The sequence below is a fragment of the Ursus arctos genome, unplaced genomic scaffold, assembly GCF_023065955.2.
Source record: "Ursus arctos isolate Adak ecotype North America unplaced genomic scaffold, UrsArc2.0 scaffold_16, whole genome shotgun sequence".
In the NCBI taxonomy this organism is placed as follows: Eukaryota; Metazoa; Chordata; class Mammalia; order Carnivora; family Ursidae; genus Ursus; species Ursus arctos.
In genome coordinates this window covers 58,032,448-58,057,485 of record NW_026622830.1, presented here as the reverse complement: position 1 = coordinate 58,057,485, position 25,038 = coordinate 58,032,448, and the positions used below count along the sequence as shown (strand labels likewise).

The 25,038-nt window shown below is 51.5% G+C and overlaps 2 protein-coding genes across 3 annotated transcripts; both read left to right on the top strand.

Annotated features, from left to right (window-relative positions):
* The first annotated feature begins 3,622 nt into the window (after positions 1 to 3,622).
* Positions 3,623 to 10,283, top strand: LOC113249740 (ral guanine nucleotide dissociation stimulator-like). 2 transcript variants are annotated; one of them, XM_057312943.1, is made up of 9 exons: positions 3,623 to 3,992; positions 5,866 to 6,229; positions 7,007 to 7,222; positions 7,591 to 7,694; positions 8,202 to 8,271; positions 8,599 to 8,680; positions 9,294 to 9,326; positions 9,702 to 9,823; positions 10,016 to 10,283. In XM_057312943.1, exons 1-7 carry the CDS (start codon positions 3,838 to 3,840, stop codon positions 9,299 to 9,301), a joined length of 999 nt encoding a protein of 332 aa, XP_057168926.1. In that variant the 5' UTR covers positions 3,623 to 3,837; the 3' UTR covers positions 9,302 to 9,326; positions 9,702 to 9,823; positions 10,016 to 10,283. The 2 variants fall into 2 exon arrangements, with proteins under 2 accessions (XP_057168926.1, XP_057168925.1); XM_057312942.1 differs by lacking the exons at positions 7,591 to 7,694; positions 8,202 to 8,271; positions 8,599 to 8,680; ... (1 more) ...; positions 9,702 to 9,823; positions 10,016 to 10,283 and having other exon boundaries at positions 3,650 to 3,992; positions 7,007 to 7,566.
* Positions 10,284 to 13,577: 3,294 nt separating this feature from the next.
* Positions 13,578 to 23,488, top strand: LOC130543917 (coiled-coil domain-containing protein 71L-like). Its single transcript, XM_057313045.1, has 5 exons — positions 13,578 to 13,606; positions 14,864 to 14,930; positions 18,293 to 18,538; positions 20,376 to 20,492; positions 23,391 to 23,488. Exons 1-5 carry the CDS (start codon positions 13,578 to 13,580, stop codon positions 23,397 to 23,399), a joined length of 468 nt encoding a protein of 155 aa, XP_057169028.1. The 3' UTR covers positions 23,400 to 23,488.
* Positions 23,489 to 25,038: the final 1,550 nt, after the last annotated feature.

The window sequence follows — 25,038 nt, the reverse complement described above, 5'->3', positions numbered from 1 at the left end:
AGCACTGCCCTATGCCAGGTATCTTGCTGGGCCCGTGCGTGGAGATGAAATTACCTAGGGCTCCTTTGCTTTAGGAGCTCCCAGTCTCCACATGGACCAAAGCTCCAAAGTGAACGCACGTGAAAGAAAAGAGCAAGCGCTCTGTACTAGGAATGAAGTGTGCTACGGAGGAAGGCTGGGGAGTCATTGCATGGAAAGATATGAAAGGCCTCACTGAGGCTGAGGTTGCTGAGAACAGATTGACCAAAGGGAGCTAGACCTGCACACGTCAGGGAGAAGCGTTTCAGGAAGAAGTGACTTGTGCTGCAGACACTCAATAACAGAAGCCAGTTTGGCCAGAGGAGTGAAAAAGGCAGCCAGGGTGGCTGCAGGGACACTAGGAGGAGAGCAGAGGGGAGGGAGGAAGGCAGGGACAGATGCTGAGGCCTGGGAGACTGTTACTTATCTAGAGTTGCCCCGGGACTGCATTGCCCTGATACCCTGCATGTGCAGGTGCATCGCTTTAATTTCTAACAGTATTTGTGGGTGAAGAATGCGGGCCCAAATTAGCATGGTTCCCCAGGCTCAAGGTGTGTCAGTGGCTGCGGCTGTGACCAGGGCCATACTGGAAGAGGATTTTGTCATAAGTTGGCTCACGTGACTCGGGATGCCATCTGGACTCAGAACCTGAGTTCCTGTCTGTCTTTTGGCCTTGGCACTGCCTCCGTTCTCTATCCTGTGAGCCTCTGTAGATGGCAGCTCAAAACATCAGTGCTTGGTTCTGGTTCAGAGAGAGAGAAGAAGAAGGGAAAGGGAAGGAGTGAGTAGTGGAACATGATGGAAAGTAACTAGGGAGTGAGAAACTCTTTGCATGACATGTAGAGAAGCTCTAGGCATGGTACTTCATCACGTTGAATATGTCCTGTGGGTCAAAAGCCAGTCACTGACCACTTAGCGGTTACAGTCTGATGCCTATACCACAGGTCAGGATCCCTGGGAGCCATGGTGAAAGCCGCTCCCCTCATAGACCCAAACGAGGTAACGGGGTCTCGTTCTTCATATAACGGGAAACAATTGCATGGTTTTACTACAGAGGATGACAATGCCTGCATCTTCTTGCTTTTCCAGACCATCATGGTGCCCACCTTAAAATGAGGCCAAGAGGGAAAGTGACAGTTGCAGTATTACAGGGCTGGAACCCAGGCCTCTTCTGAGCGGCCCTCCATGCCAAATCCCACCCCTTCTTGTAATTATTCCATCTTGAAAATTGTGCCTCAGATACACAGGGGATCACCCCACACATGTAATAAATACTCTTATCCACAGACACCAGAGGATGTGCCAAGGAAGTAGATTCTAGCCTGATCCCCACACTGCAGGCTGGGAAAGTGGGGACTACGTGAGAGACACAATGACTTAGGACACACAAGTGCGCAAAGAAACACAGAACGTAAGGTCTGAATTCAGCTCTGCCTCCTGAAGCTTCGGACCCTAGTTCCATTTCCAGAGAGTGGTGGCTATGGCCTTTTTGGCTCATTGTGTCCAGTTAAGGAGATGACATGGGGGAGAAAGCTAAGGAGTCAACTGCCAAGAAGGGGCTCTGGATAGGTCTGACTGAACACATGGTCCCAGGGATTAGAATCTTGAAAGAGTGACCTCACTTCCTCTGTGATAGGCCCCAACTGAACTTAGAACTGTGGTAACTGCCACCCAGCTTCAAAAGACAACCTGCTCTCCAGCTCACTGGAGTGGAGATGTTCGAGAGAGCAAGATGTTCTCTTGCTGCCTTCCTCCCTTCAGGGTCTCTGGGCCCAGGCAAGCCCAGAGAGAGAGACTTTCACATAATTGTAGACTTCGGCTCAGCCCGCTTTTCCGAGCCCTCTGGACATGTGGTAGGAGACAGCAACAGGTAACACAAGGCACCTCAGGGCAGCCCAGTGGAGAGCAGGAAACAACTGTGATGCCACCTCAGCAGGCCCACACCTCTTGCCCCTCATTATGTGTGTCCCTGTGTGTGTGTTGTGGTGCGGGGCTGGTTGTCTATGTGTAGAGAAGGGGACAGAGGATGTGGGACACGCCCTTCCTGGGCAGAAGGAAGCTGCCAGGTGTTGGAAGCCTGGCCCATCTTTCATGTTCACACCCCCGGTCATAGCAGGCAGGATGAGAAGCTGAGCACTGGGGACCAAGGTCAACTACCTCGATGTTAATCACGAGGTCTAGAGTTTCATCCGGCTACCTCCTTGCTCGATGTCTTTTCAGCTGCCCCTCTTTGCCTCAACTGGAGAACAGGATTTCTAATGGGGGTGGCCCCTTGTGGCAATGTCCCGGGAGGACACTAATGTCTCTTGACCCCATGTCTATGGGGCACTGCATTTTCAGAGCTGCACCCAGGAGGTCATCGAAGAGCTGGTCTGGGACTTCAACTACTCCAACTTCCTAGACAAGTGGTAGGTGTACCAGTCCACCCAGGATCAGTGCTGCTCTGAGGTGAGAATGGGAAGAGGGTTCCACACACCCAGGGCCCCCACACAAATATGGGGACAAACCTGGGGCCCTCCCATGGTGTTTCTATATGAGTGCCCCGCAGGCCCAACCACAAAGTCATCCCAGTATCCACACCTCCACCACCAGCTATGGGAGAAGGTAGGAAGACACTCTTCCCATAGGTGGGAATGGTAGAGAATAGTGGTCATGTTTTTTGCAGTTTGGGGCGTGGGTTATTCTGTTTCATTCTGTTTTGTGTGACTTTTCCCGCAGCCATGAGTGTCTTTGCATTTTGCTACTGTTTTGAGTATTTTCTTGACTCACCCCAGCCATCCTGTGTAGAACCCAGCTCCACTGTCCTTGGAGAACGTGTCCAACGCCTTATGAATCCTCACCCCACACAGGGTGATTGAACATAAAAGGAACGGTGGGATGAAGCCATTCTATATGTTCCTCTGTAACGTATCACCTCTCAGAACACATCGACTCATTGTATGTCCCCCGGGTCACAAGCTGTGTCCTCATATGTCTTTTTGGACCTCCATATGGGAGGTTGTCTGCCACCGTGAATCAGCCTTTCAAGCACGGATTGGGTGCAAGGCCTCTGATGCCTCCTGGCCCAGGTAGTGGACTCTGTCTTTTCAGAGTTCAATCCAGGCCATCTTTGAGGAGCTGCTTGCTCCAAAGGCTCAGCTACTCCATCTCCCTTGACAAGCAGCAGGTGCCTCGGCCCACAACAGCATCCAATGCTGGTCTGGGGTGAGAACAGGTCCAGATTGATGTCCAATCTCAGGACCCACAGATGATCACGGCAAGGCCAGAACCCACACTAGAAACAACCGGCTCCCCTGGGGCCTGCCGAGGAAGGTGGATTTCCCCTGAACCTTTCTCCCCACCTTAGGAACAGACCAGGCCGCAGCAGCCTATGGAAATGCCATGCATTCCATGCTCTGGACAGTTCTCAGGCCCAACGTCTATGATCTCGAGCAGCGTTGGAGATGCTAAGCCTCTGCTTTCTCCTGTCTGCAGTAGGGATGTTGACTGATGACTCAAAGGCATACAGTTCTTAATAAAGCCTATTCAGAGAGAGAAAGGCTGTGGTGGCTCAGCTAACAAGATGTGTTGAAGTGACCAATGCTTTCTCATTTCACCCCTAAAGGCAATTGTACTTTCAAGCCTAGAGCCTTTTTCTGGGTGGGCCCTCAAGTCCCTTTTCTTGCACAAGTTCCCGAAGGGATGGGACTCTCTGGTCTGAGCACCAGACGCTGATCATCCTGGTGGTTCGTGGTGTTGAAGCTGACTCCATTGCCCCCCACACCCCCCTTCTCTACCTGGTGGGAAAAGGAATCATCCCTGTCCCTGGATGAGGCCCACATGATGCTGAGGCTCAGAGAAGGCATAATGGAGCATTTCGTACAGTCCCTGGTGCCATCCTTCCCAGATGGGAGCATCTCAACCACCTTAACGATCTTCTGCATGTACGAGATGTTCACTTCAGCCACGCAGGTCCTGGGCCAGCAGTTCAATCGGTGAGTGCCCACCCCCTGCACAGCACAGGGTGAGCCTCCCATCTACTGGGTGTACATCTCGGGAATGGCACTTTCCCTCTCTGACCTTCCCTTTCCTCTTCTGAAAAGTGGGGTGGTTAAGAGGATGAACCTCATACAGTTACTGTAGGAAATCATGGGAGGAAACATGGCACGGGCTACTCTGGTGCTTGGCTCTGTAGAAAGGGCTCCTGGACGTGCTGGGCATCTTCTTGCTTAATAGTTCTCTCTCTCCGGTCAAGAAGCTCTCAAGTGCAACCCTCACAGGCCAGTGGCCCTTCTGGGTTGACGAAAGGAAATGCAAAGCAGGCTGTTTCCCCATGTGCAAAGGACTTCTGAGATTCCATCTAGATGGTTCTGGTAGTTGTCCTTTGTGTGAGCAGCTCAGGGGCACACTGGGAGCAGGCAGACCAGCCCACGGGCCACTCAGGATTTGGAAAGTGCAGGCTGGGAAGTAGTCATTCAAGAATGTATATTAAGGGGGCGCCTGGGTGGCACAGCGGTTAAGCGTCTGCCTTCGGCTCAGGGCGTGATCCCGGCATTGTGGGATCGAGCCCCACATCAGGCTCCTCCGCTATGAGCCTGCTTCTTCCTCTCCCACTCCACCTGCTTTTGTTCCCTCTCTCGCTGGCTGTCTCTATCTCTGTCAAATAATTCAATAAAATTAAAAAAAAATGTATATTAAGCACCTAGGAATGTGAATGGAGAGAGGAGATACAGTGTCTGGGTCTCAGTTCTAGTCAGAGGGTCAGATAGGCACTCTGCACACCCTAAGCACACATGTCCAATGGTTGTTAGATGTGACATCTTCGTAGCCTCCTCTAGCTTTGAAAGGATTCACCTAGAGCTGGATCATAGGACAGATGAAATGATCAAGTAAAACTGGGACAGGGGTTTGGGTCCAGAAGCAGGGCTGGCTGCCTCCACAGAGCAGGGTGGTGGACTACAGGGGTGGTGGCGGGGGAGGGAGTTGCCAAACCAGGGATCTCACCGATCTCTTGATTTCCAGTGGGTGGGCTTCATCTGGGGGGCTTCGTGTGAAGAAGCAAATGAGTTAAAGAAGTCTGTGGATGGGGTCCCGGGCCCTCTGGGCGGCAGAGCACAGTCTGGGCTCAGTGGGTGCCTGAAACACCCATCCCTTTGACGGTCCCAACTTGCTCTGCCTGCCCCTCCCTGCTGACCACCCCAACCGGGGCCAAGAACCGAGGGTGTGCTGAGCGACCACTCACAAATCTGCCTCCAACCTGAGCCTTGATACTGGTGTGCATGGAGGATAGAGTAGACCAGGCCCATGGCCAGGTAGAGGAGAGGAGAAGTGGAAAAACCAGACTCATTCAGGTTTTCTGGAGGACCAGGCCTCCCACTACGAGGGCAGCTAGAAAGGGGTTGGAAAGGGGCTGGGGCCATCCTCTGGACCCATACAGAAAGTACGGTGTGTGGGAGTAGCATGTGCAATGCAAAGCCAGGCCTCTGACTCTGCTCCACATATGACTCTCCCCAGCACTCTGTCTCCCATCTTGGGTACCTGGCCTGACCAGAATTTGCAGGCTATCTATCAGTCCCTGGGCTGTGACCGTGTCGAGATCAAGGGGGCCTATGTGCATGGGGCCATGGTTCTGAAGTGGCATGCCTGGGACCTGACAAACCATGTCCCCCTTCTCCTGATGCAGCGGGAACTTCTGGCACTCACTGAGGCAGAGGTGGAGGGTAAGGGGGATGGCAAGCTGGGAAGGCTAACTGGGATGGGGTTCATGGGCTGGGTATTCCTTTCAAGGCCATGGGGTCTGTCCTGGTTTTGCAAAGGCATCCGGAAAGTCAGTGATGTGGATGAACCTTTCTCTGTCTCCTGCCCCAGTGCCAGCTCCAGGGCTCCTTCCAGCGGCAGAGCCAGGAACAGGCCTTCTATAGAGCTAGAGGCGACCCTGGCTCTGTGTCAACTGTCACCTTCCATGTCAGAGCCAGTCTCCCCTCCGTCAGCTGTTCTAGAACTGCAACCCGTGCTCCCATCTTCTGCATGTGTGCCGGGTGCTGAGCAGCAGTCAGCTGGACCACCCTTTTTGCTGGAAAGTTTCACTCTGGCAACAGCCACAGAGCCCACCGCGGCCCCAGAGGCTTCCTGCCACCGCTGGGTCACCCCAAAGAACCAGCTGGGTGAGAAGCCCGACCTCCTGGACTTCCCTTCCAGACTGGTGGCAGAGCAACTCACATATATGGATGCGGTGAGCAGCTGGGCTCTCAGGGTGGGCCAGGGGCACGCCTTCCTTCTGCTCTCACCTGCCCCACACCTGCCTTTCCCTGATGTGGACTCCTATGGTCTGGGACCAAATCTCAGCTCCACCACTTCCCAACCCTGTCAACCCATCAAGGCGCTTAGCCCCAAGCTTTCACTGTCCACCTGCAGACTGTAGCGAGAGATCCTGATACGCACTGATACGGAGGTACTAGGGAGAAGAAATGAGCCAGAATGGAGAGACCAATGGGCAGGCCCTGGTCCCGTGGGTGGAGGAGGGCACCTCCCTGTGTTCAGTCAAGTCCATGGGTCACCCACTCATGTGCCTTGGAGGATGAGTACCCTCAGCATTGATTAGGCATCTGATGTGTCCATGAGGACAGGGCAGATGGAATAACGTGTGGTTGTAGCTCCCGTGTGAGAATGTGCATCTGAAAGGGCGGAAGGACCAGGGGGATGACCAGTTGGAGGGGAGGGGAAGAAGCCCCCTTGGGAGGACTAACTTGCAGTGCCACCTGGAGCTGGGAGTTCCTGAGCATGATCAGGGTGCCAATGCCCTCCTTCCTTCCCTTGCTCTGTTTGCTCCTGGGTCATTGTGTACTGGGTTCCCTCAGGGAAAAACAATGGAATGAAATCCACGGTCTCCAACCAGGCTCAGGCCAGATTCTCAGCTCCCTGAGGTCCAGCTCTGACCTGTGACCCCTACGTAGGACATAAGTCTTGCATGGGAAATGGCTGGGTGAACCAAGGTCCCCCTGTTCTCTAGGAGCTGTTCAAGAAGCTGCTGCCCCATCAGTGCCTGGGCTCCGTCTGGTCCAAGCGCAACAAGCCTGGCAGTGAGCACCTGGCACCCACAGTCCGGGCCACTGTCGCCCAGTTCAACGGTGTGGCCAAGTGTGTCATCACCACCTGCCTTGGCAACCCAAGCATGACAGCCCGGGACAGGGCCATGGTGGTGGAGCACTGGATCAAGGTGGCCAAGGTATGCAACGGGAAGCCCAGCCGAGGTGCTCTCCTGAGTCTCAGGCACTGCTCTTCCCTTGATCAGGTCTCAGGGTGGAAGGCCCTGGTCTTTGCCCTAGGGACTGTGCAGTCCCTAGGCTCTTCCCTCCAGGGGCATGCTGACCTCGCCTTGCATGGCCCCATGCTGGGATGTTTGGTTTCTGCCTGGCTCCTTCCTTGGAGTGAGGTAAAATCCTCCTCCTCCCCTGGGCCTCACGTGTGTCCTTCGGTAGGTCCCTGCACAGCGGCTTCCTCCAGCAGGAGCGCTTTCCCCTGAGGGGGACTGAAGCTTGAGAGCCAATAAGGTGCTGGCTCCCCAGGTGACAGCCCATTCTCTTCCCTCCCCAGGCCTGTCAAGCCCTGAGCAACTACTCCTCCTTACATGCCATCCTCTCGGCTCTGCAGAGTGTCTCCATTCACCGCCTCGAGAACACGTGGGGGAAGGTTTCCAGGTGAGTAGGCCTCTCTCCATGGAGGGACCAGGATGGACGAGGGAGCTCCCAGAGGCTTGTCCTCTTCCCCCTCAGGCATCTTGGACCTTCTAGGAGGCAGCAAACCCCGACCACCGGACCTGGGCTGGTGGGTGGGTCTCTCAGCCTCCCTGGTGAGGAGGCCACCATGCCTCCCGCTTTAGAAATCAGTTTTGCCAAATGTCCCACACGGGGCTGAGCTGCATTAAATCTCTTCACGTGTTTCCTTGACAGCCACTAAGCTCTCTGCCCATTTGAACCCCAAATTGACCCAAACAGAGTTTCTCAATGAATATGGGAAGGGAGGCCCAGGACGAGCCACATGAGAGCTCCCTCCCATGTCCTACAAAGACCTTAGTGCTCAGAGGATCCCAGAAGAAACCCTCAACCAGGGAGGTTGACACTTTGGGGTTCTCAAAGAAAAGGCACTCGCACTCAACCCTGCCACATTATTCGTCCATTGATCCTGCCTCCCTTCCCTCTCTTCAGGAAGCCATTGAGGATCTTTCAAAAGCTGTGCAGCAAGGACACCGCACAGGGCAGACACCTGCTCATCAAGGTAGCCTGGAAGGTGCAGGTCTGGAAAGGGACAAGGGGTGGGAGGGAACAGGGTCCTGAGTGGATAAAGTCGGGAATGGTCTGAAGCATTCCTTGGGGAGTGGAAGCCTTTGGTATGAATGTGGCGACAGCCTAGGTGACGATGCCTTGGTGGCGAGGGGGCAAGCAGGTGGTGTCCAAGCAGACTCCCTAGCCTAGACACCCTCTCTCTCTGTGTCGACAGCTGCTCCACGTGGTCACCTGGGGTGGGCCAGGAGGCTCGAGCGTTTTCAGGGGAGGGTCCTTGTGGGCAACAGAGAACAGTGACTCATCCCACTCTCCCCCTTAGGACACAGGGTGTCGTGCCCTTCCTTGGCACTTTCCTCACCAAGTTGCTGATGTTCGATACCTCAGTGGAGGTCTATCTGGAGGTGGGTGAGCCTGAAGATTGTGGGGGAGGGACCAGAATCTGGACCTTTGTGAACAGAGCACCCCTGTAATGAGCCCTGAGCTCTCAGGACTCGGCAAACCTTCCCTCATGACAGCCTCAGAGCTGCCCCTGTGAGCCCGGGGTCTCTTGCCCATCTCAGCGATGAGTGAGGCGAGACTGCAGTTAGGACATGGCTCCCGGTGCCCAAGACTGGTGAAGCAGCAGAGCTTCCTGAAGGCAAAGCTGCATGAGGTCTGTCTGAGTGGACCTCAGCCTCCCCTGGTGAGGTTGCCTGTGGGGGGAGAATGAAGTCAGGACCCTCCACATCAGCAAGCACTTCAGTAACCACAGCAGCCCCTTCCTGCCTGAGACTTCGTCCTCCCCTACTGTCTTCTGAGAGGGTGGTGCTGCAGGGTCCCGACCTGTAGCCACTCCATCTGCGCCACGTCCTCCTTTCTCAGGACCCCAGAGCCTGGCCTAGATCCCAGGCCCACTATCTGTGTATGCACGGCCCCCTCACGGGTCCTGGCCATGGTTTAGCATGAGAAGGGATGGGAATTAAGTGCTCCTAAGAACCAGGGGCCTTGTTCTGAGGGACTTTGTCTGCATTCCAGGGAAATGAGATCAACCACCACAAAAGAAATAAGGTGAGCATATGTGGCGCTTCCCGCAGGGAAGGGTAGGGAGTGGGCCTTAGAGATGTCCCTGGGAAGAACATTGCTTGGCTCCATCCCCTCCACGTCACATTTCCTGGGATCCCTTGAGAAGAAAGCAGTGCAAGTCCCATCCCGTTAGGAGATGGGGACAGAGCATGGCATCCAGTAGAACTTCCCGGAGGAGGGGCTACTGATACTCACCTCTGAGAACAGGTGGAGACCGGATGAATCTGCAGGGAGGAGGATGGCCATGTGTGCCAGGAACTGGGATGGGTCCCCTGTCCCGCTCCTCAACCCTCACCAGGCCCTGCACCTCCCCCCCACCCCCAGGCTCCCTATGTATCCTGTGCTTCTCTCTCTGCTCAGGAATACCAAGTCATGACGGACATCATGCTGCTCCAGGTGGCTGCCGAGAATTACACCCTAGAGCCCGAGGATCCTTTTTGGGCCTGGTTCCAGGCTATGGAGCCGCTCAGCGAGGCTGAGGGGTGAGGCCCATCAGGAGCTGGGTCGGTGAGGTTCGGGGTGGACTCTTTCTGCTGGCCACTCCTGGGATCCTCCTTCCCTGGGCAGCCTCAGGCCTTGTTGCCGGGGCGCCAGACTCCAGCTGTGGGCAAACACTGGCAGGGACTCTTGAATGGAAGCTCCTGGGTAACTCACAGGTGTCCCTCTGTCCGTAGCTACACCCTGTCCTGCCAGCTGGAGCCCCGGTCCTAGCTGGTCAGCAGCACTCAAGAAGGAGAAGAACTGGCCGCAGTCAACCTCAGGGCTGAGCAAGTGTCCAGTGGCCCTGCAGGGATTCCTCAGCAGCTGCATCCTTGCGCCCATTGTCTCCACACCCCTTCCCCCCCATCTATTTCCTTATGTAGGGGGCACCATTTAGTTGTTTTAAATAGTACCGTGATAGATTTGCATGTTAGGAGATTAAAGCCCTTGTTTTGTTTTAGAGCCCAGGTGTGTGGTTTGGGTCTTTTACTTCCTGCAGTAATGGAAAACTTGCACAGACTCTCATATTCGTTCCTGACCTAGGAAATCTTCCAGAGTCATCAGCTACTGTATGTGGGAGGAAGGAGAAGTGCCAGCCCTTCTCCCTAGCCACTGGAGGGCACCCCAAAATCCCCCTTACTCAGAGCACGGGTCCATTTCAGTCAATGAATTTGGGCTAACAGCAGAGACAGCCCCTCAGAACTCCTGAGATTTAGAGGTTGCAGGGACTTTCCCAGGAATAGCAACAACCACTGAAAGTGGGAGTCTTTAAGACTTGTACGCCCCAGAACTCCTTCCTGCCCCAGGACTGGGGTTGCCTTTCTCCGCTCTAAGGCCAGGAAGACTGTGTCCTGCTTCTTCCATTGAGATGCTTTTTTGGTTTTGTGTTTGGTTTTATTTTGCCCCCGTATTTGGAACTTGTCGTATTGTAGTTCAATCTCTGGAACTGCATCAGCACCTAGTGGGGAAAAACACGGAAGGAGATCAAATCCTGCGTGTGAAGGGGACAAAGCCAGAGGAAGATAATTTGCAGATGGACTCAGGACAGGCAGGACTTTCCAGCCTCAGTCTCCCCGTTGGCCGTTTACCAAGTTTGGAATCTTTCTGGGATTCTTGTCAATGATCTCTGGATTCCCTTTCCTGCTTGTTTTGTGTGTTGGGAAAAGATGGGAGGGGTACCTTAAAGGACACACCTGAGCCTGGATCCATGAACATCTATGCTGACCTAGGAGCCAGGATTTCCAGCCTTCGTGCATCTCCTTATGCGGTTCTTCTGAAGCAGCAGTTCCCTCCAGGCCCCAGGCTCTGGGTCAGATGCACAATAGCTACTGTTCCCTGGCTGGCATCTGATGGATCAGGGATCGGTTCTTTCTTGCCAGGATAATGGGAATTTTTTAAAAATTTTTTTATTATGTTATGTTATTCCCCATAGAGTACATCATTAGTTTTTGATGTAGTGTTCCATGATTCATTGTTTGCCTATAACACCGTGTGCTCCATGCAATACGTGCCCTCCTTAATACCCAGCACCGGCCTAGCCCAATCCCCCACCCCCTCCCCTCTGAAACCCTCAGTTTGTTTCCCAGAGTCCATAGGGGAAGACTTTTTTAAACAAACAAAATTTGATGAGTTTTGACACATGTATATACCCATGATAATGAACATAGTCATCATTCTCAAAAAATTTCCTGATGCCCTTACAATCCTTCCCTCCCTCAACCGTCCCGTCACCAGGTAATCACTGGTCTACTGTCTGTCTGTCTGTCTGTCTGTCTGTTTGATGGTTTATTTTTATGCAAGGGTGCTCTTTATTTTTTTATTTAAATCCAATTAATTAACATATTAATGTATTATTTGTTTCAGAGGTAGAGGCCAGTGATTCATCAGTCTCATATAATACACAGTGCTCATTACATCACGTCCCCTCCTTAATGCCCAGCACCCGGTTACCCCATCCCCCACCACCTCCCCTCCAGCAACCCTCAGTTTGTTTCCTATGATTAAGAGTCTCTTATGGCCTGTCTCCCTCTCTCTCATCTTGTTGTATTTTTCCTCTCTTCCCCTATGATCCTCTCTTTTGTTTCTTTAATTCCACGTATGCATGAGATCATATAATTGTCTTTCTCTGATTAATATATTTTGCTTAGCGTAATCCCTCCAGTTCCATCTACATCATTGCAAATGGCAAGATTTCATTTTTTTGATGGCTGAGTAGTATGCCATTATACACACCACATATATATATTCCATTCCATATATACCACATCTTCTTTATCCATTCATCTGTCAATGGACATCTGGGCTCTTTCCATAGTTTGGCTGGTGTGGACATTGCTGCTATAAACATTGGGATGCAGGTGCCCCTTCGGGTCACTATATTTGTATCTTTGGGATAAATACCTAGTAGTGCAATTGCTGGGTCATAGGGAAGTTCTGTTTTTAACTTTTTGAGGAACCTCCAAATTCTTCTCCAGAATTAGGTACCAGTTTCCATTCCCGCCAACAGGGCAAGAGGGTTCCCCTTTCTCCTCATCCTTGCCAACATCTGTCATTTCCTGACTTGTTAATGAGGTGGTATCTCATTATGATTTTGATTTGTATTTCCCAGGTGATATGGAACATTTTTTCATGTGTCTGTTGTCCATTTGTATGTTTTCTTTGGAGAATGTCTATTCGTGTCTTCTGCCCATTTCGTGCTTGGATTATTTATTCTTTGGGTGTTGAATTTGATAAGTTCTTTATAGATTTTGGATATTAGCCCTTTATCTGATTAAGACATTTGCAAATCTCTTCTCCCACTCCTTCTGTTGTCTCTTGGTTTTGTCGACTGTTTCCTTTGCTGTGCAAAAGCTTTTCATCTTGATGAAGGCCCAATAGTTCATTTTTGCCCTTGTTTCCCTTGCTTTCTGTCACTTTAGGTTAATGTTGCATCCCCTGGAATTTTATATACACGGAAACAGGATGGACAGTATGTCCAGTATGGTTTGTTTTACTCACCCTTATACTTTTCAGATTCAACGTTGTTGTGTGCACCAATAGTTTGTTACTTTCCATTGTTGAGGAATATTCCATTATATAGATATACTAAAATTTGTTTATCCATTCACTGGTTGATGAAAATTTCAGTTTTGTCCAGTTTGCTTTTCTACAATAAGCTGCTATGAGCATTCATGTTCACATCTTTGTATGGATATATGCTTTCATTTCTCTGGGAATGGAATACCTAGATCGAATGGGAAACACATAACTTTTTAAAAAACTGCCAAATTATTTTCCCAAGTGGTTTTACACTTCTATCAGCAGACAGCACGGGATGGGGCCACTTTGCCGTCACAAGCCGGAAACTGTGAGGCTGGACCCTAGAGCTTCAGGTGGGGGAGCAGCCTCGAGAGATGGGCCTTAGCCAGCCTGACCCGAAGTTCGATGAGTGAGTGAGTCTAGTCCTTTTTTTTTTTTTTTTAAAGCTTTTATTTGTTTATTTGAGAGAGAAAGAGATAGAATGGGGAGAGGAAAGTGGAAGCTGGGAGAGAAAAAACAAAGCTGAGAAGATGGGAGAAGTGGGAAATCTCCAAGGGCAGTCTGCTCACCTTGCAGACACCGGAAAGCGGGCAGCCTTCTGTGCTGAGCACGACACAAAATCTGCAGAGAGAACACTGCTTTCGTGGGGATTTAATACTGATAATGACTTTTGTCCAGCCCACGATAGAAACAGGTCCAGGGGAGCCCCTGCAACTGCATTGTCTTTGCTAAACCAGGATGCACTGCCTGTTCACCCTGGAGAGAAGGTGAGGGAGCCTCCTCTGGACTCAGAACTGGTCCTCCCCTCCCCCGCCCTGCCTTGGGAGGCTGAGGAGCTCAGTAACTGAGAGCACAACTTTGGAGCCACACGAGCTGGGTATGAATCCTTTCTCTGCCATTTACTTGCTGGGTAGACTTGAGCTGGGTAGTCATCACCTTCTGGCCTCAGTTTACCCATCTGGAAAATGCATTTAATAGCACTTATCTGATGAGTTGTGACAATGAAATGAGAGAACCAATGGTTTGGGGCAGAATTTCCCAGAAAATGTACATCTTTTCTTCTCTAGAGGCTGGTGCAGGTATGTGGGTGCTCTGGATGGAGGCTAACTTGAGCCCTAGCTGCAAGTTTTCCAGACCAAACGGGCATTTCTGGTCAGGAAGATGGGAGGTTGTCCCCGTCCGGGACCTGCTGAGTGCTGTACAGGGAAAGGGTTTCCCCTCTGTGTGTTGGGGGGGTGGGTTGTGAGTAATGGGAAGTGGGTGTGTGGCCCAGACCTGAGAGCAGTATCCCTGGAGAGCCCCGCGGGTGAGGTCCTGGGGTCACTGCTATAGGCGGCTTAGCCCCTAGGGCTGAGCCTCTGGACAGGGCCTGGAAGAGGTCCAGCTAGTGTGCCCTGTATCCCAGGGACCTGGAACACCAGGGCGGGGCAAGGAGTGGGGAGATCTGTGTGAGCAGGTGAGCAGGAGTGGCTGGGGCACCCCTAGCTCCAGCTGAGGATGAAACCACACCTGGGGCAAATCGTTCACATGTCCCCTCAAAAGAGCTGCATCCACTGCAGGCACTAGTGGGGGGCATGACCCTTCCCCCCACCCAGAGGAGTTAGTAGTCCCACATTCCAACATCCCTACATTAAATTCCTGTGGGAAGTGAAATTTCAAACATATTGTAAAACGTCCATCAGCAGCCTAGTTCTGAAAGTCCAGAATGTTCCCTCCTGGGCAAGGTGCACATGGTGGTTGTGGCCCATCTTGCTTTTATGCTGGCCAGAGTTGAAGGAGGGAATCTGGCTTCTGGTCCCTCAAATTGTCCCTCCTTTGTTATGCTTCCCCTTTGAGCATCTTCCCTAGGGGTGCCCCCTGGCCCCTTCCCTTCTGCTCTTGCAGCCTCCCCCCTCCCCATTTCACTGATGAGGAAGTTTAGACTCAGAGAGGTAGAGCAGTCCCCTTAGGGCCACTGGGCTGTCACGTGGGGGAGCTGGGGTTTGAACCAGATTGGTCGGACTCCTCTCTCTGTTCTTCTGCAGGGTGTCCCTCTTCCCTGACCAGTCTCCTGGTTCTGACCACCTGAGGGCCAGCATCCCCGGAGGGCAGGTGGCACACCCATACCTCCCAGTGGCCCATCTTACTGGATCTTCGAGTGCCCCGGGCACCAGTTTCCTGGATCCCACTTTTTCTCATTATAGTTTCTCTGTGTGGATCTGCAGGCTGGTCAGCGCCTTGATGTGGGCAATAATGTGGGCTTCGGTGTGTCCTTGGTGACACCAGCTTCTTACCGCCCACCCTCTTTACTGTGCACCCACCCCCAGTCTTAAAGTGTGCTTCTGTTTCCACTATGAGCAAGTCCCTCCTAGGGACAAGCCCTCATCAGACTAGGGAGGTGGGAGGGTGCTTTTCAAGGAGGAAGTGCTCCCAGGATGCAGCTGCTTTGCCAATACACAGGAAGCCCTTCCTGAATGCTTCCCACATAAGGTCAGCGCTCAGCCTGTGTGGCGCAGTGCAGGAAGGGGAGAAGCCGCATGGTCGTGTGTGTTTTGTTTTTTGTGTGGGGTCTGTGTGTAGCAGAGGCTGCACAGGGAGAGGGAGGAGTGCATGCTTTGCAGTGGGACAGCCTGCAGATTTGAGCTCCAGCCCTGCCACCTGTCCCATCGCTTGCGTTTTTCCTTTGTTACGGTTTTCACAACAATAGAATGAAGATGATGTTAACATGCCCGTGCTGCAGGGCTGCTATGAGGTTTGGAGACTGTGGACACAGCATCTGACCCACAGAGCTGAGGAAAATCAGCTTTTATTAACACTGCACTCTGGGCGGTCCTTTGAATGATCGCCCCTCCATGATCAAGATGAACAGTAACCTGTACAGGAATGCTATTGCTACCCCATGATACTTATGGAGGGTATATTGTGCCAAGCACTCTGCCGAGTGTTTGACAGGAACAGTTCATTTACTCCCCACAACAACCTAATGTTATGGAGCTTCTCTGTAACCTCTATTAACAGATGAGCAAGGACGTTATGCCACCTGCTCAGTGTCTGACCCTGGGGAACAGTTGAACTGGAGCCTGGGTCTGCTTCACTGTTCACGGACTCCTGAACCTGAGCTCTTAGGCAGCACAAAGTATGCTCAGGGGATGAGGAGGGTCTCGGCTGCACAACCTGCTGCTCATCTCCTCTGTCTACCTTTCGTCCTCTTTGTAGCTGTTTGCATCACTTTGTGTCTTGCCCTTTCCTGATTTTCTGCTTTTATTAGGCAGAAGAATAATCAAAGCTGCGCTCCAGAACATCAGTTTTGAATGCATCATGATAAGGTTGAGGTAATCAAATGTATCAGTTATCCATGGCTGTGTCACCACGCTAACATCTAGGGCTTAAAACCACAAGTATTTGATTTGCTCGTGATTCTCTGGTTGGCTGGTTGGGGCTGAGTGCATCTCCACAGTTGTGCTGGTCTGCCTGGGTCTCTGGTGGCCGCAGCTGGCCGACTACTTGGCTAGGGCTGGGTGGTCAAGCACAGCCTCACCCACGTGTCTGGCAGGTGGCAGCTTGTCAGCCAGGGAGGATCTGCGCTCTTCTACGCGGCCTCCTCACCAGACCTGCTTGGATTTGTTTAGAATCAGGTGACAAAGCCATACCATCTCCTGCAGCTTCGGCTCAAAAGTCACACCACATCCCCTGTGACACATTTTCCTGGTCAAAGCAAGTTACAAGAGCCATCCGCATTCCAGGGGTGAATGAATGGATTCAATCTCCTGTGGGGAGCAGCGTCAACAAGTTGGTGGCCATTTTTAGTCTACCAAAGCGCCCTCACCGCCCCGCAAAGATCTCCTCACTATAATCCCCTTTGTCCCTCCACTCCCTTCCCTGACTCCCACTCCCTTCTTACACTTTAAATAACAGTTTCTTACTTCCCATCACCCAAAGCTGTACTCAGTTACTCCACAATATCTCATTATGTGCCAGGGACCCAGAAGTGAACAAAGTCCCTGCTTGAATGAATCTAACGTTCTGGGAGAGGGACACACAACCAAGAAATAAACAAGTACACAGTGTAGGGCTGTGGAGGACAACAGCTGCTTTGCAGAACAACAGAGCAGAGGTGGGGGGTGGGGGTTCCTATTATATACAGAGTGGTCAGTTGGCATCTGATGAGGTGACACATAAACCTCAAAGACATGAGGGAGTGACATGCTCCAGAGGGAGGAGAGTTCCAGGTGGAGCAAACTCTGGGGACCAAGGCCCTGGGCTCACATTCAGAGACACACTTCCTTGCAAACTTGGATGGAGTTAAAAAAATTCTACAAATAACCATAACACATTTCATTAAAGAACAACAAAAACATATATAGTAAAACTCTTGCTAAGCAAAATTGTTTTAATTTACCTGCTTCTGTTACAATTAGAGTCAAATGATACCTTCTGAGGACAGAATGGTGGGTTACCTTTTTGGGCTTCAGGAGTTCACCTTTGAAAAGGAGTGTGGGCCTAACCTGCCTCCTGGCTTGTGGAGAGGATCAAAGTGACACCATAAAGATGAAAGTTGCCCTGCCTCTGGCTTCATTTCCTACCACAAGGTTGTCATTTTTTTTTTTTTTTTTTAAGAACACAAATCAGATATTACTTCCTGCTTGAAACCCTCCCCAGGCTCCCTGAGGCCTAAAGTACAAAGGCCAGGCTCCTAAGGATGCCTGAAGAAGCCCCTGGACGAGTGCATTTTTGCCCCTTCCACTCGGTGTCCTGGTTCTGCTCAGCTGCCCTAGGCCTGGTGACTCCCAGATCCCTGGGGTCCTCCTCTTCTGTCTCCAGCCCCGAGACCAGCGCGCAGGCCCCACATCTGTCTACCTCCAGCCGCCTCCCACAGCCTCTTTCAGGCTTCAACCTAAGTACAGCCCAGCATTAGCTGTGATGCCACGGAACACACCCCTGAGCCTCACTCTCCTGTGTGCAGAGGGGCCCGGGACACCTAACTCCTCGGGGTGGGCAGGAAGCCTGGCGAAGACACGCGTGAGGACGCGGGCCAGGCCCCGGCCCACTGCGGGGCGCGACTGCGCGGGTTCCGGCCCTGGGGCTGGGCTCCAGGGCGGCGGGCTAGGGAGGCCCTGCAAAGGGGCCGCGTCCAGGCTGTGCGGGGCAGGGCAGCGGGTGGGAGGGCTTCCCCGAGATCGGTGCAACCCCGCCGGCCCAGAGTGCCGCCGGTGGGAGCCCCGGGACCTCAGATCGGCGGGCCGCCCCTCCCGGCCCCGCCGAGGCTTCCCTGGACCCGGCCACCACATGCGCGCTCAGTCCCTTGCGGTCCTGAATGCCAGGCGCACTGTCCGGAGCGGTCTCGAGCGCATAGCCCTGTGGCTTGCTCTGCATGCGCGGGCGGCGGGGTGCAAGCCCGGTCCTGGGGGGGGGGGGGGGGGAGGGGCGGAAGCTCGGCGCGGGGACGCGGCCGGGCGCGCGCCATTGCGGTGAAGCCCGCCTCAGCCGGTCGCCGCGCATGCGCGGCCCGCGCCGTCAAAGCACGCACTGAGGGCGCAATCCCTCCGCCGCCGCCGCCGCCGCCGCCAGCCCGCCGTCGCCAGCCCGCCGCCGCCGCCGCCGCCGCCGCAGGGACCGCTGTGCGCCCGCGGCGTGAGGCGTGGGAGGGAGCACCGCCCGTCGGTTCGCGGCGCCGCCTCGCAGTGGTCTGCCCTCGCCTCCCGGCGCCCCGCACGGTCCGAGTGAGTGCGGGCCTGGGGAGGGGGCCGGGACGCGGGCGGGCGAGCCGGCTCCTGGAGCTGGGGGTTGGCAGGGCCTAGCGGGGCCAACCAGCCGGTCCGGGCGGCGGATGTGGCGGAGACGGACCCCTCCCGCGCGGGGCTCGTGAGGCCGAGGATGTGGGGAGGCCGGAGAAGTGGGGAGGACGAGGGAGGGGCCCGGGGAGGACGGCGCTGTGGGGAGGACCGGGGCGCGGGCGGGTCGGGAGATGGGCGGACTGGGGGGTCTCCGGGAGGACGAGGATGTGGGGAGGCCGGCGGGGGGACACGAGAGGCCAGGGAAGGGGGACGAGGGGGCGGGTTCTGGGAGAACGGCTATGGGTGGAGGACGGACTTGTGGGGAGGTCGGCGGGCTCCGGCAGGCCTGGGGATGAGGGGAGGCCGGGGGCTCAGATAAACGGGGAGGTTTGGGGGACATGAGAAGGCCTGGGGGGGTTCGTGAAAGATGGGGAGGTTGGTGGATTCGGGGGTCTCGGAGAGACGGAGGGGCTCGAGGCCGGAGCGCACAGGGAGGCCGGGGGCTTGGGGAGGCCAGCCGGCCTCCTTGGGAGCCGGCCCATTGCCTCAAAAACAAAAAGGGGGGAGAGAGGAAGGAGGAGGAAGAGGGAAATCCTTGGGGACCTGGAGGGGGGGCGGGGAAATAGCCCTGACCTGGTATGGGGACTCACTGGCCCTCAGGTAGGGAAGGGCGGGCCTCACACCCGGGTCCGCGATGGCTCCTTCCCCGCAGCTGGTGCTCAACTTGCTGTGGCCCTGTGGTTTTTGGGGCGAAAGCCCCAGAGACCTCGTTGATTCATTGTGCCTCCAAGTTTACCCCTCTTCCCAACCCAGCCCCCAGCTCTGCTGCTGGCTTAGGTGGAAGAAGGACTTGCTGTTTCTTTCTCTCTCCCTTTTCTTTTCTCAGGAGGAGGAGGAGTGTGTGTGTGTGTGTGTGTGTGTGTGTGTTATTTGGTTTTATTTAATTGCAGGATTTAGCTTAATGCACTAAGGATAAAAAGAAATTTTTTTAAGTCATTTCAACAGTGTCTTATTCTTTTTTTTTTTTTAAAGATTTTATTTATTTATGTGACAGAGAGACAGCCAGCGAGAGAGGGAACACAGCAGGGGGAGTGGGAGAGGAAGAAGCAGGCTCATAGCAGAGGAGCCCGATGTGGGACTCGATCCCGGTACACCGGGATCACGCCCTGAGCCGAAGGCAGACACTTTAACGACTGCGCTACCCAGGCGCCCCAGCAGTGTCTTATTCTTGCATAGTTAGCCGGCAGCTGGGTTTTTGGCAGTGAGACTAAGATAATAGTAATGTAGTAATTATGGGAACTGGTTGAAATACATTCAAGCTGAAGGCGCTGTAAGGATTTGGGGATCTGTACATAAGACGACCAACGCTGGGATTCTTAGGTAGAATGTTGGGATTTTCTCTTCTTCAAAAGGAGTAATTCTAAAGTTAGAAACCAGGTGTCCTGATACCCAAGCCGGCACTCTTTTCATATTACACAATGCATACAATGTCAAGCAAGTGTCATCATGTCTTGGGTTCCATATCCATTACGAATAGCCGGACTATAAAAGTTCTATAAGCCCCTGGTGAACTTTTCATCTTTTGGGGAGAGTGAGGATATAGAAGAAATATTTGTTTTCTCAGGTGTGAAAAAAAGTTGAATCGCTTTAAAGGCAAGCAAGGTCCATATGTCTTTGAATTCTAGTTCTCCGGACGGATAGCAGGTATTGTAGTAGATACTCAGTACCCAAATAAATGCAAAAAAAATACAAAAACCCTTTGCTTTTGTGTATACCCTTGTAGCAGGCGTTGTACTGGACTCTGCAGGGTGATAACCGGATGAGAAATGATCCTCTCCAAAAGGTCTTTGCAGCCGAGGGAGGGAGACAGAGAAGTCAGTCAGTGATGATGGTACAGTGGGTAAGTCCTGTGATAGAGGTGCGCCCAGGGCATTATGACAGGTACTCATCTTTCTTCAGTCCCCCACATTCTTAACCCTTTTTATACCTATTGTTATTTCCCCCCTACCCCAGACCTATTTTCCCCATACCTTCCAGTAGCCTCTTAGTAATTTTTCTTCATGGTCATACAGACTCATCTCTTCTTCACGTTTGATTTCTGGCAGACAGTTTCCTGGAGATCTCTGTTCTCTTCTTTTCTGAGCTCTTGCTCCTTCGGTCTTTTATTGTGTTGTCCCTGGATGTTCCTTTGTTCTCATCGTTTGGCTTTTGTCCAGAGTTGGATTTTATGTTTGTGGCAAGTCTTGTCTTTGTCTTTCTTCACTGACTTCTTCCTTTTGGTGGCGTTAATTACTTTAAAAAGATAGTACAGTGTTTTTGGGCAAGTTGAAGACAGCCTTCAGCATTCCCTCCTCTTGAGCAACACTGCTCCGGCTTGGACTTGTTTCCTCCTCTCCTGGTGCACAGCCACCATTCTGGAATCTCGCTTCATCGTCGTCCTGGGGATTCCCTTATCCCTTCTAATGGAAGCTCATGCCTTGCTCATTTTTTGTTGATGCTCGTGTTTTGGTGGAAGACTTTCTCCAGGGGCTTTCTGACATAGGATGCTTAGGAGGCAAACCTTTTGGGACCATGCATGATTGAAACTTGATTGATGGTTTCGCTGGGTATAGAGTTCTGTATTGGAATTCATTTTTGTTCATAAATTCAAAGATTGCTCCATTGCCTTCTTGTTTTCATGTTACTGTTTTAGAATTCAGAAGCTATTCTCATTTTTCCTTCGTACTAAACTTTTTCCCCCCTCCCATCTTTAGAAGCTTGTAGGAGTTTTACAATTTGTCCAAGTCTTTTGAAATATCATGATGGTGTACCTTGTGTGGTCGGTTTTCATCCACTGTGCTGCATATTCAGCGGGTCCCTTCATTCTGGCAACTGGGAGTTTTCAGTTCTGGGAATACTCTTTGGCATTACTGTGCTGAGGTTTTCTCCCTTGCTTTTCCTTATTTTGTTTTTCTGGAAGTCTTATTATCCGGAACTTGGCTGTCCTGGGCAAAGGTTGTAATTACCTTAATACTTTTTTCTTCTTCTTCTTCCTTCCTTTGCTCCTCCTTTTCTGCCTTTTTTTTGGGGGGGGGGTCTTTTTATTCTCTGTTCAGGGAGATGACTTCAGTTTGACTTAACCTTTTCTTTAGTTTATTATTTCTGATTTCAGAAAGGTTCTTTAGATTTCCAAGGGCTCTTTTTCTATTTTTCTAGAAGAACATCCTGTTTTTCTTTCTTGATTGCAGTGTTGTCTTACCTCTATATTATTGATAGTTTGTATAGTCTCTGTTTCTTTTAGGTTGTTTCCTTCCTTCTCCTGTCTGACGTGGTGGGGCCCTTTGACTTTTACATCAGGGTATTCTGGGTGGCCATGTGTTGAGGGTCCCCAGGGTTAGTATCTTTAGATCTGTGTTTTGGAGCTGATCAGATTCCCCAGAAATATTCTCCAGTCTCTTTCCGGCACAATTCTGACTTCAGAATCTGGAAGGCAGCGGTGTGCGTGTGTGGTCTGTTGTAGGAGAGCTGGAGAATTCACTGTTCACTGTATATATGGTCATTAAGTCCAGCTCTGTTCAGTGCAGCTGGGCAGGGTGACTTCAGTCCATAGACGCCTCTACTTTTCCGGGGAATGCCCCCTCCCATCTTCTTTCAGAATGAGGGGGCGTCACGTTGTGCCTGGCTTGAGGTTGAGGTTCTGGTTTCAGTTTCCATGGCCTTCCCCGGCTCCTCTGTATTTGAGGCTATGTCTTCTTTACCCCCGTTCTGTCTACACTGCTGCTGCCACTTCTGGTCTTCTAGGACACTGCTGTGCAAGTGGAAGTGGTTCCCGTGTGTTCCACTGCTGAATTAGGACCTAGCTTTCTTGGGCCTGCTGACTCATTTACTCTACTTCAATCTTTTATAGTTTCTGTCTCCTCCAGGTTTCTTCTTTTTACTTTTTTGTTTTTGTCTCAATCTTCCATGTTAGAAGATTTCCTCAGTACTTCAAAAATCTTGGCTTTTTTCTCCTTTCAGTTCTCCCTGTGCTGTTTCAAACATTTTTTAAAAAGATTTTATTTATTTACTTATTTGAGGGAGTGAGTGTGTGCACACGGGAGAGAGCAGAGAGCACAAACGGGGAGGGGCAGAGGGAGAGGGAGAAGCAGACTCCCTGTTGAGCAGGGAGCCTGACCTGAGGCTCCATCCCAGGACCCTGGGATCATGACCTGAGCTGAAGGCAGATGCTTAACAGACTGAGCCACCCAGGCGCCCCTGTTTACAACATTTTTTAAAAATATCTCTGTAGTATAGTTTTAATGGGAGGCAGTGGAACAGATGTCTATACTCTGTCATTGTATCGTGCACTTATTAGCCAACCACACTCTGTTAATTTATGATTTTTGATATGTTTGAATAGTTTCCATTTGCTTCACATGTATTTTCTTTTTTTTTTTTTTTTTAAGATTTTATTTATTTATTTGACAGAGAGAGACAGCCAGTGAGAGAGGAAACACAGGCAGGGGGAGTGGGAGAGGAAAAAGCAGGCTCCCAGCATAGGAGCCTGATGTGGGGCTCGATCCCAGGACTCTGGGATCACGCCCTGAGCCGAGGGCACACGCTTAACGACTGAGCCACCCAGGCGCTCCTTCCTGTGTGTTTCTTAAGTAGAAATAGGTTTGAAGACAGGGACGTGGTGCCCTCTTCTCACCCCTCATCCCAGGCGTTGCCCAGTAGGCTTGCGTGGGAGGTGATGGAACTGGCTGAGGGGTGAGTTCAGTAGAGCTTCAAGAAGTGAAAGGAAGGGGGTTTTAATGCGCATGTTGTCTCTCCTTGTCAGGTTCTCTGAGGACTATGGAAAGAGGAAAGAGAAACCGGGAGCATTTCCTTTAAACCCACGTTTGATTTCTTCACAGAGTTATCGTGGCCTTCAGAACTGTGAGTATAATTCTCTTGCTACATTTGTGTTTTGGTTTTTCCTTTTGTTTTGATTTTTCTTTCATCTGTCTTAAGGTTTCTTTGACATATACTAGAAACAAATAAAAGGTAGTTGATTTTGCAGAGTAGGTGAGGGAAGAAATATTAGTTGTTTAGTGCCTTTTATGTGTGGAGAGAGGCAGGCAGGATGACAGTCCTGTCCCTGATAGTTGTGACAGTAGCAGCATGTGCCCTAGAAGAGTGGCCCAACAGGGTCAGCACTGGGCCATCCAGCTCCTAGGTGAGTCTCTGGCAGTAATCCCCTGAATGAGGCTACCCTTTGCCCCTGTTTCACATTTGCATAACTGAAACAGAGGTTAAAGGTTACTAAGTTAGTAAAAAGCAAAGCTGGGATTCAGACTCAGTCTGGCTTTGGAGCCTGTGCTTTTTACTTGTGTTTTATTCTTAGGGCTGTGTATTCAGATGTTGGCTTGGCTGCTTACTTACTAACTTCACTAACTACCGAAACCTAGCTTTCTCTCCATGCGAACTCTTCACTGACTACTTAAACCTAGCTCTTTCCTCTGACAAAGGGTGCTCTCCCAGGGTTGTGGTGAAGATGCCATAAGAAATGTGAAATGTGCTCAGCATTTACAAATGTTAGCAATTGCTATTCGGTGGCAGTTCCCCCACTTTAATGAGAGGAAAACTAAGCTCCAGAGATTGGGTTATTTGTGATTTGTTAATTTGTAACCTTGGCACTTGTGCTGCACTCCACAGTTGGGAGGTTATAGAATTGAGATTCTATTCCAGTTTGTCTTATTTCCAAAGACTGCTCTTTTTGGTAGGCCTAGTGGTAAATCGAGGACAGATCGTTGATAGAAGATTCATCAATCTGTCTTGTGGTATTAGCATTGGTAAGATTTTCGCAATACATTGCTTTGGTGTAAAAGCCCCATAAACTTAGACTTCATGGATTCAGAATTCAGAATCATTATAATTACGTTGAATTTGACTTTGGCAAGTGTGTTTGTCTTAGATGTCCAAGGGGCAGGACCCTGGATTGTTTTTCCATTTCCTTCTGGGGGTCAGTTCACTTTCCTCCTTTGTTCTCCTTTCCCCCCCAAACCCACTTTTGTTTCTGCCAGGATTAGGTATTAGGGAAGGGAAGGAAAATTGTGTCACGAAGTTTCAGTTTCCAAGTAAGGCCTGGAAGTCTTGCTCCTTTTCTCTGATTCCTTCTACCCTTTCTTGGCTATGAGAGGCACCTGTTCTGTGTGCTGTGCCAGGTGTGACTCTGCTGTCTTTTGGAGAAGGCCATGCCCAGCTGTTTACATCCCTTGTCTCCTCCCCACCCTCCCTGCACATTTCGATGTTTCTTCCTGTAACAGTGGGCTATATTTATTGGGTACAAGTCTGTTTCTGCATCTTTAAGGGCAAAGATTTTGTTATTTCATTTCTGCATGTTTTCTGCTTGACCCATGGGTAGTTTTCACTAAATGCTGGATGAAGTAGTGTTTAATGCTTGCCACAAAATAAGTTCTCTTTTCTTAGTGGATCCAAACAAGAGG

Bases quoted from the DNA above. Each gene is read 5' to 3' on its own strand.
- LOC113249740 (XM_057312942.1), top strand. From the start codon at position 3,838: ATGATGCTGAGGCTCAGAGAAGGCATAATGGAGCATTTCGTACAGTCC. The intron at 3,993-5,865 runs GTGAGTGCCCAC...CTCCTGCCCCAG, and splicing joins CTGGGCCAGCAGTTCAATCG to TGCCAGCTCCAGGGCTCCTT. The intron at 6,230-7,006 runs GTGAGCAGCTGG...CCTGTTCTCTAG, and splicing joins AACTCACATATATGGATGCG to GAGCTGTTCAAGAAGCTGCT.
- LOC130543917 (XM_057313045.1), top strand. From the start codon at position 13,578: ATGCACTGCCTGTTCACCCTGGAGAGAAG. The intron at 13,607-14,863 runs GTGAGGGAGCCT...GTTCTTCTGCAG, and splicing joins CTGTTCACCCTGGAGAGAAG to GGTGTCCCTCTTCCCTGACC. The intron at 18,539-20,375 runs GTGAGTGCGGGC...ATACCCTTGTAG, and splicing joins CGGCGCCCCGCACGGTCCGA to CAGGCGTTGTACTGGACTCT.